The 9,931-nt window shown below is 36.2% G+C and overlaps 1 protein-coding gene across 1 annotated transcript in view; it reads left to right on the top strand.

Moving 5' to 3' along the window:
- Window positions 1–6,463: 6,463 nt before the first annotated feature.
- The window catches only part of LOC121325611 (inositol polyphosphate-5-phosphatase A-like), a 125,749-nt gene continuing 122,281 nt past the window's right edge, over window positions 6,464–9,931 (top strand). Inside the window, exon 1 of the mRNA XM_041268419.1 lies at window positions 6,464–6,888. Coding sequence (XP_041124353.1) covers window positions 6,814–6,888 — 75 coding nt within the window. The 5' untranslated portion in view covers window positions 6,464–6,813. The remainder of the gene's footprint in view (window positions 6,889–9,931) is intronic.

The raw sequence follows: 9,931 nt of genomic DNA, 5'->3' as shown, positions 1-9,931 counted from the left end.
AATGTCTGTGTAGCACAATATATGATTTACCAGTGCACTGATCAGATATTAAAAAAAAAAAAAAAACTGTGTGGGTGGAAAGGAACTGGAGGGTGGGTGGAGAGACTTACATTGTCTTATCTTTCAAACACTAAGCCCATTTGTCAAGCTTTCAAAATGTAATATAATAAGTGTATAGAGTATAACAAGTACGTCCTCAGTGGAGTTTCTTTCTTTTTAATACTTTCTTTTAACTTTACTTTGGATTAATCCTTCTTGAAAAACATGTTTCATCCACCTTCAGTTTTCTGCTGCATTACAGAATGATTGAGGCCAAGGACCTTCATAAAATAAATTGGAAGTAATCCGCAAGGAGAATAAGCTCCAATTAATTGGCGCGTGAGTGTAAATTTAATATTAGAAGAAGCTAGTCTAATGGGACTGGTTATATAGGCCTTGCACACAAAGGAATCTAAGCAATAGGGAATAATACAAATATGGCATGCAATAAAAGACACTGTTCATTATTAGAGATGTAAAGAGTCTCCTGAACTGATTTTTATCCGCAGTATAAATCCACCTATTTGGTGGATCTCTTAAAAAAAAAAAAATAATAATAAAGTGTTTGATTTTCACACTGTGAAGGACACAAACTCGACAAACATGTTATTCACATGGGCATCAAATGTTGTAGGACCTTGCAGCGTAAGTTATAAAATTAACTATTAATATTTAAAATGTTTAATAAATGCTTTCGTCTTGAGCTATCATTCAGAACCGATCAAGTTGTATAACCGAGGTGGAGCAAAGTTCAAGCATGGAAAAAATCTTGTTGAAATGTATAAACACAGAAGGGTAACTTTCATCCTGAGAAAAGGGGGGGATCTCCTAAATTGGATATTGGGCTAAGGTAAAATAAAGACACCCCAATAATCCAGCAATATTGGGATAGTATTGGGGTATAATATTTCTTGTAGTGTGATGTGTCCTGTGTATATACTGTACACAGATTTATAACACACAGTATGAACTAAATGGAACATGTCAATGAAGAATTTGAAAGGTTAAACATGATGTTTGTTTATGCTTAACCTGCCTTTTGGCACTTTGTTTTAACATGTTTCGAAAACAAATAAAACCAAGAGCTATTATAGCAAACAGCAGAGCATCCATGTGACAACAAACTCGGGTAAATATGAATTTCCAAATTCAGCTTTAAAGCTTAGAGTGCAATTCTAATTGATCCACAATTTTTATATAGGTGGAGTAGGTGTGTGAGTGAGAATGGCTACTTTTCATAAACTAAAGCAAATAACCTTCAATGTCAATTGATGTCTAGCTTGCTGGAAATCTGAACTAAAGCAGTTATCTCCCTATTAAGGTGATGTGCTAATAATTTCTTCGCTGCCGACCACTCATTCTAACGAGGTGTCTAGCAGAGATGAACTGCTAACATCGCCCCTGCCAGACCACATTTAACTAAAACAATACTAATCCAGTACAATACAGTACAATACAATACAATACAACCCATTGTTTTTAAATAACTGAATACTACCTTAATAATAACACTAACTCATTCTTTTTCAAATCATAAACATAATATATTCACCAGCAGTGCTCTTCTGCCCTGCAACATGCACATACACATTCAAATTACCTCCAATGTTTGTTTTTTTTGTTGTTTTTTTTTTCAAGTTTTGTAAACTTTGAATTCTGTACATTTCAATAATTTACATTTGAGTAGGAGAAAAGGATACCTAGGTGTGTATGTTATACTTCAAAAACCGGATGGCACCGTACACATCACTCTTGGCACTGAATTTTTATAGACCACCTGTCATTTGTAATTCAGTAGCATTTTCCCTTTCAAAGAAAGCCACTTAAATATGGCCACCGGATGGCATCTGTTCTAAGATAAATCCCAATCAAAGAAAGCCCAATTGCATTGTCTATTGGGCTATACCAAGGTCTACACACCCCCAGTATCTAATTCCTGTAGGACCCTGTTGTTTTATAGATATTATTTCCAGCCTGCTTACACTGCTGATGATGATCCCAGGTATCTAAAAATACACAAGGTTTTTAGATAGTGTCCTGAAAGAGTGTTCACTGATCTGATCAATTTGAATAATTGATTCTTGTGAAAAGAAAAATAAAACTGACACCATGTAATTTGTTTTGTAATACTGACAGGCTATTTAAAAAAAAAAAAAAAAAAAAAAAAAAAAAAAAGTGTAATAGAATTGATGTTGCATGTCGCAATTGTTTATAAACCAGACCGGTTAGGAATCTGCAATAATGGGAGGGACTACAGATGACTAGGTTCCTGGGTTCTTGTCTTTCACTCTGGGGAATTGGGTTCGGATCTAGCTTGGTGATCTCAACCTCTCCCTCAGTAGATAGCTTGATATCCTGGTTCAAACATATATAGATTCATTATTCTATTAACCAGTTTCCCTTGATGGGTCTAATAAAACAACTCCTTTATAAGGAAGGTGACCAGCTGATTTAACACCCTGCACACTGCTCTGATAAAGTATGCTTTTCAGCATTGATTTTACAACCCTCTACTGTCGCAATCGCTTCCTTACACCACCAGTAACTTCTGACTGCCCATATTTCATATGTTGATATGCCTTTCAAATGCAGCTTGTTTGTTGTCTATTCACAACCTAACTTCTTTAAAATAAGAGATGTTGTGCCTTTAAGATGTTAAAAACGCTGAGATTCCCAGGTTTTTCTATTTCTGTCTGAATGAATTTGGATGTTGGAAGAGCAAAGGGTCAAAGTGCACATATTTTTGCTCACAGACTGGAATTCCTACATCATTTTTTCCATTACCCGGAGTGCCGAGGGAGGGGCTTCAGCCGAGCCTGCTGCTTTTACCAGCCAGTGGAAGAAGAATAAGAAAGTTTCTCAGCCTGCCTAATCCTCCTGCTTCCACTGGGATTTCCTGTTCAGTACTGAGTGTAGTATTTAAAAAGGCCACAGCACAGCTAGTGTAGGGTTATTTTCCTGGAATACATTAGGAATAAGTGTGTGTGTGTCTTTTGAGAGGGTAGGTCTTGATAGTGTATTTCTGAAATCAGGTTAATGCCAGGTTCACCCAGGGTTAGAAATTGTGGTTATTGTGGACCTTGTGATTCAATGGTGCTTTTAACACCCTCTCCCCCTCTCTTTCCCTCTCCCCCTCTCCCTCTCTCCCTTCTCTCTCCCTCTCTCTCTCTCTCTCTCTCTCTCTCTCTCTCTCTCTCTCCCTCTCCCTCTCTCTCCCTCTCTCTCTCTCTCTCCCTCTCTCTCTCTCCTCTCTCTCTCTCTCTCTCTCTCTCTCTCTCTCTCTCTCTCTCTCTCTCTGTATATATATTTACATGTTGTTTACAATGATGCCTGTTTAGCTTTATGGTTTTTTTTTTAAACATGGAATCAAATATTGAATAGGCATGTGTAAGTAAAGACTGTGTAAACCCAGCTACAAATAGTTAAAGTAGAATATTATCACAAACCACAGTAGGGATTTATATACATTTTTAGAAAAGGGTAATAACAAGAATGTCTACTCTTTAAAAGTGTTTTATGTATAATGGTGAAAGAAAAGAAGATGTGTAGTACAAGAATGGTAAAATCATTTAATACAGTTATATTACTATAACATGCAGCCGTAATGTTTTATAAAGGCAATGCTGGTTTAATATTCAAAACCTTCATTTTGGAATATAATAAAACATGGACCCCACCAAAATTAGTATTATTTTCTGTAGTGGAACAAGGTTATTGTTAAGCAAACAATTTTGAAAAAACAAGTCTTGTCAAACAAGTGAAAGCTGAAAGCACATAAAGCACCAATAAGGGCCTCACCTACAAAATTCCTGTAAAGACATGTCCAATCTTCAAAATGATCTGGTGTAGCACATACCACTGCAGCCATCTAAGCAAAAACATCACTTGAACTGTAGCTTACGCTAACTTTGTTCTGACTCTTTCAATCTGCAGTAGCATTTAATTGAATGCACTAACATGGAGCAGCATCGGACAGGCCACAAGACCAATCAATAGAAGCTGCAACTATTTGACCTATTTAATTTGAAGTTTTCCAGAATTCAATTTTCCACTGTGTTTACTTTTAACTAATGTGTCCCTCCACAACCCTATAGGGTTTCAACGTCTGTGCCAGTCGCCCTTTATTGCAGCTCTATTTAGGCTTTTCTCCAGAACATATGCTGTGCTTATACCATGCCTGTTATATCACTGTAATCTTAATCCTGTTCGCGTCAGATTCTCAGAAATTTGATTGAAGCTTGTGTTAAACAGGAAAAAGACCAATGAAAACGAACTCACTTGGAATTCAAATGTGGCCTGAAGCACGTATTATGGAATAATTCTAGGCAGTGTTGTGTGTAGCTCCAGTGTTAAAACTAGTGTGCCAGTAATACAGGCCTCACTCCTTACATGATAATAAAGGTACAAGAACTTGCTGAGGTCCCTATAATTCACTTTAGTGTGTTCCAAACACAATACAGATTTTAACTGATAGAAGAAAGGGCTGTACCAATAATTAGCATTTGCTACCATTGCCCTGAAAAACAAAGATACCTATTACCACGATTTCACAAATACATGAAATATAATTATTTTGTAAAAAGATTAATAAATAATACACAAAGACCAAGCAATGTCTTATCTGGTAGTAAACACTGAAACTCCATTTAAAAAGTGGATAGAGATGTAGAAAGAAAATTAGTCAAATAAATATAATATCTAATAACCAGTTGTACAAATTATACAGCTTGCTTTGATTTCCAGTCTAAATCTGTTTGTAATTAAATTGTGTTATACAATTCTTTGTTATGCATGTCTTTATTCATGTGTAATCAACAGAACATATGAATCACTGTGGCCACTGTGATAAAGACAACTGATGCCTTTTTCCCTTCATTTTAGGTAGTTTTTGTTATTCAGTACTTAACATCAGCTGTAAATATACAATAGACATGATTCATATGTAATCCTACGATATGTCACAGTCAATTAGCAATATTTTTATGCTTTGATTATTTCCAAGTCCTGGATTGCAGTTAGCTGATTAAGAGTGCTACTAAGTGTTGATAAGCAGCTTACTATGGAATCTTCCATTTGTATTGATGTTCCTTATACAGAACGTACTGACTGAGGCAGTGTCAGTTGGATCAGAACAATAAAGCGCACAATGATGTAAGATATCACAATAGCCCCATACAGCAAAGTATTTAGAGTAAAGGATGTCGTTTACACAAAGCTGTTTATCAGCGTGGCAGATCTATATGGTGCACACCAGAAGAACATCACCCTCAGTTAATGTTTGTTACAAATACGCCCCAGAAAGCCTTATAAAGACTGTAGCACCAATCACTGTTCATCTCTTGAGAACAGTTTAAGGTGTTATCATTTTGGTTAAAGAATACACAGCTTTTGTTTTCTCTCCACCAGAAAAAAAAAAACAAAACATATTTATGCAAGTTAGTTAGCAAAGTGGGATTGTCCCTTAAAAAGCTGTCTGCCTTTCAATTCTAAGAAGCTTATTTAAAGCCCAGGTAACCCTAAATGATTTGAATCTGATAAGTATTTCAGGCCTATGCTTGCTTTCCCTTGCACTCAGACTATTGTGATATTGGCTATTCGTTTAAGCCACATATCTACTACAACAGCAGGCACTAGTTAGAGATTAATATGGAGGTCCCATTAAGCCTAAAGCACATATGATGAGCAGTACCATGACCAATTCCCACAAGCAAAGTGCTTTACATTGAGGTTTGATTACATGGGGTGTCTACTGAAAGAAAAGAGCATATGAAGATGAGATCATTGCCTTTATTTCTATTGTGCAGACAGTGCAGAATAATGTGACTGGTTTACTATGGTCACAGGTTTGGGCTTTATCACCCTTTGTATCATTTTGTGTCATCAAGCCTTCACTGAAATTTCCTGTTTGGAAGTGCGTTTGCTCTTTCTTTAATTGTTTCTTTTTTTTTTTAAATTTTGGAAGCATGTCAAAGTGACTCTCTGTACATCAGATTTTCAAACCTGTTTTTATATATTTATTCTGTAGAGAAATGGAATTTCTTTAGAAAATACCTGTAGTTTCTGTCTAACTGGTGATCAGCAATAGCTGGGAATTGGAAGTGTAATGTTGTTTTACAAGATACCCAGTTAATATACAATACCCAATTAATATGCATTAAAAAAAAAAAAAAAAAAAAAAACAGCACAAGTTTACAGCAAATATAGTAATGTATAAGTGTAAACATCAACATTAACATGTGTGCATGTGCGTGTGTGTTTATTAGCGCTAACTTGGCGCTATTTGCCACTTCCAAAAGGATACCGTGGAGTTAGCAATAAAAGGAAAACACAAGTTCTGCGTTGGTTAATCTACTCATTCAAAGCGTTGCCCTTTTAAGAGCCACATCTTTCCATTCGCTCTGTGACGTCAGGACAGTAGCGTACTCCAGCCCAGCCTCCAAACAATGGTTTTGTTGGACCTGCTGCTTCAAGGCAGGTAGAGTTTTTTTTTTTTTAATTGTAACAACAAACATCAGGAAAACACCGACAGTTGAAATGACCTGGAGTACAACGATCGCCGTGGATTAAAACGGAAACTTTTACAATGGCCTTAAACGAGAAAAAGTAACCTAACACATCAGCAAGACCCAGATGCATGCACACACACCGCAATGAGCGAAACGAGCTGCTAAAACGTGCAATCATAATTCATAGGTGTTTTAATCAACAGAACTAGACTTTTGCCGGTTTTAATACCTTTTGAACTGTAGTGGTTTTAATCTGAATTCAGACATTATGGCGGTGAAGGTGGTATCGCAGGGAACGGGGATTTTGCTCATAACAGCCAACGTTGGATCTCTGTTTGAAGATGTAAGTACTGTCAGTTTTCTTGCGGCTGGGTTGGTTGGTGGCGGTGTCATTCGCTCGTTAATCCTAATGTAAGAGGGAGTCGCTGGTTTTTGGACTGAATTATTATAACGGTACCAGACGCATTGCTCACGTACTTCTGATTTGTGTGCATTTTTTTTTTTTTTTAAAGCGGGCCTTTATAGTTAAAGGCAATCGAAAAAAAAAAAAAAAAGTTGCAATGCATGTATTTTTTGTTTGTTTGTTTTACCGTATACTGTAATTTAAGTGTAACACGGAGCTGTTTTGAACGGCGGTCTCTGCTTTGCAGATGCTGCATCAGCAGGTAGATCTGCATTCAAATGTAGATAAAGAACACGATTGTCTCTTGAGTGAAAATCTTATATCCAGGGCCTGTAGCTGGAATGTGTGGGGAAGCAGGCTGGGGTCTGTCAGTCGTATATGCCGGTTGGTCATCGCGTTACTATTCATGTGTTCTTATGGAATTTTTTTTTTTTTTTTTGTGCATGACTTGTTCTGTATTATTATACACGACTGAAATAATTGTTATTCATTTTCACACACATGTTTACGACTTTTTTTTTTTTTTTAATGACTTTATTTCGATATTTTGCACTCACCATGACAACCAGGCTACGGTGTATTCGAGATAATGCAATGCAATTTAAATATTTTGCAATGCAGTTAAAAGCACCGGGACATTTTGTGCAAGATGAACAAAACATCGAATGACAGAGTAACAAGCATGGCCGTGGTTAATATGAACGTGTTTTTACTGGGGGGTTGAGAAGCAGTTGTGGTGTTGTGTGTTTTTTTTTTTTTTTTTTTTTTTTTTTTTTTTTAAAGCTTCTAGCAACAGTTGTGAATATGTTGATGTTTAAACATTCAGCTTTTATTAAACTAGTGTTGTTGTTTAACCAGTTCAGTTATGTGTGATTTATTTATTTATTTATTTATTTTTTGTTGGCGGGACAATTAGACAGAGGGTACTAGAACGTTACCAAACAAGGTAGTCGTGAAATAATGTTGTTCATTTGCACAAACTAGCAGGTAGTTGTAATAATTGTTTCCTACTGTACTGTAACATGGAAAACACAATCCAGTGACGAATTCCACGCTGCTGCTTAAATTTACAGACAGTTAATCTGCTGTCTTACTTTTTGTTTGTTGAAGCGTTGTACTGTAATTACAAGTGCTGATTTCGGAGAGTTTGCAGTGCAATAAAGTATATTCATATAAACATCACACTCCTGCTTTAGATAAGAGAGTTTTTGCAGCTTTTAAAATTCACCTTCTTTTTTTAAGTTGTGCTAATACTTTCCTGGTTTAGTTTTGTAATTGTATGGGTATAGAAACACTTTGAATACTGTTAGAGGCTGTATAAAGTATTATGTTCAGTTGCTTTAGTACCAGGTCCACAGTTTTAAAGGAAAGTTCGTGCAGAAAGTGCGAGAAGACCCTGTAGCATGTATTTGAGTGTGTACCAGCGTCTGTACCTGCCTAGGTTCACACATTGTTAAAAAGATATTGTCTACTTCACTATTTTGGCTGTTCTGTTTTAGAAGTTTATATTCCCCGTATTTTGATTTTGTATGCATGTGCAGGCAAATAAGAATCCTACTGCATTGCAGTTTCACCCATTCCAGGTTTTAATACAAGCTTAATTAGCCACAGTGTGTATGTAACAAGCTTTGATGGGTCTTATTTAACAGGGATGGATCAAACTGCTATGCAAAGGCAGTCATATTAAACAAAGGTTTTAAACAAACAATAGTAAAGCTAAGCCATGGTGTAGTGGATTTTTTTTTTTTTTTTTTTTTTTTTTTTTCTGGGCCAGGGAAGTGGGAATAAATATAATCACCGAGTAACAGCAAGCTGTCAAACTGCCCTTGGGTTTACAACCAAATGTAACATTATCAGTGTTAACATGGCCATGTGCAGTGATGGATTAAACATGCCTGAATAAACTGCATTTTTCTATGAGCCTTCATGGCAGTGGAGCAGCACTATATATATATATGTATATATACATATATATATATGTGTGTGTGTACCATCTTTACTCCAGAGTGCCATAGCTGGTAGGTAAACTAGCAGATCAACACTTTTGTAGTACAGAAAGATGGGATTTGATTGTCCATATATAGGTCACTGCTTCAGTAAGTTACAGTTTGCATTTGTTATAATATAATAGTAATATCTTTATTTTTGTATAGCACCTTTCATAGTAGACCACCATGACAAAGCTCTTTACAGAGATGGGCTGTGAATTGTGCATTAAATGAAGAGTTACTCACAATAGGACATTGATTTAATATCTCGGCCACAGGATGGAGCAGGGTTACACAGTGGGTCAGTCAGTGGCAGAGCCAGGTTTTGAAACAGTGACTTTCTGGTTACAAGCCCTGTACTTTAACCACTGGACCACACTACCACTGTACTAGGTTATTCTAATCTGCTGAAGTCTCTCTTTCAAACAGAGCCACTATTAGCATTCCAATTGATATTGTAAACCAGTATAATGTATGTAAGGTATGTGCTTCCTGGGAAAAGAGCGTTCATTAATAAGTACTTCAAGACTTCACTGTGTTGCAGGTCCTGCATGTATTACAGTAGTCTGTATTTTTCAAACGTTAACCTTTTTCCAAATGTGTAGGCCAGACTGCTGAATAACATTTGTAGTTAAATCTGCTAAAGGAAAAAAGAGAATCCTGCTACTCAGATGCTTCCCAGTCTAAAATAATAGGATTCGTGCTTGAGTGGATCCCACCTGTTCTTTCAGTTTTTAAATTCTGATGAACACTGGTTGACATTTTAAACACAGCTTTGACAGGACATATTTACACTTGCCTTTAAACAGTGAAAGCAAAATATTTTTTAAGGTATTCTTCAAACCACAAGGAGAAACATGGAATGAAGTGTTACAGCTTCTTAATTATTATTATTTTTTTTTAAGTTGAACCATAGTGCCTGTGCATGGATTATGTTTTTTTCCCTGTGAAGAAAATAAATCTGCAGTTTAAATAAAACTTGCATGACTGGTAAC

The sequence above is a fragment of the Polyodon spathula genome, chromosome 13 (assembly GCF_017654505.1).
Source record: "Polyodon spathula isolate WHYD16114869_AA chromosome 13, ASM1765450v1, whole genome shotgun sequence".
Lineage (NCBI taxonomy): Eukaryota > Metazoa > Chordata > Actinopteri > Acipenseriformes > Polyodontidae > Polyodon > Polyodon spathula.
The sequence above is the reverse complement of the archived record's forward strand: the minus strand, read 5'-3'. Positions and strand labels throughout refer to the sequence as shown.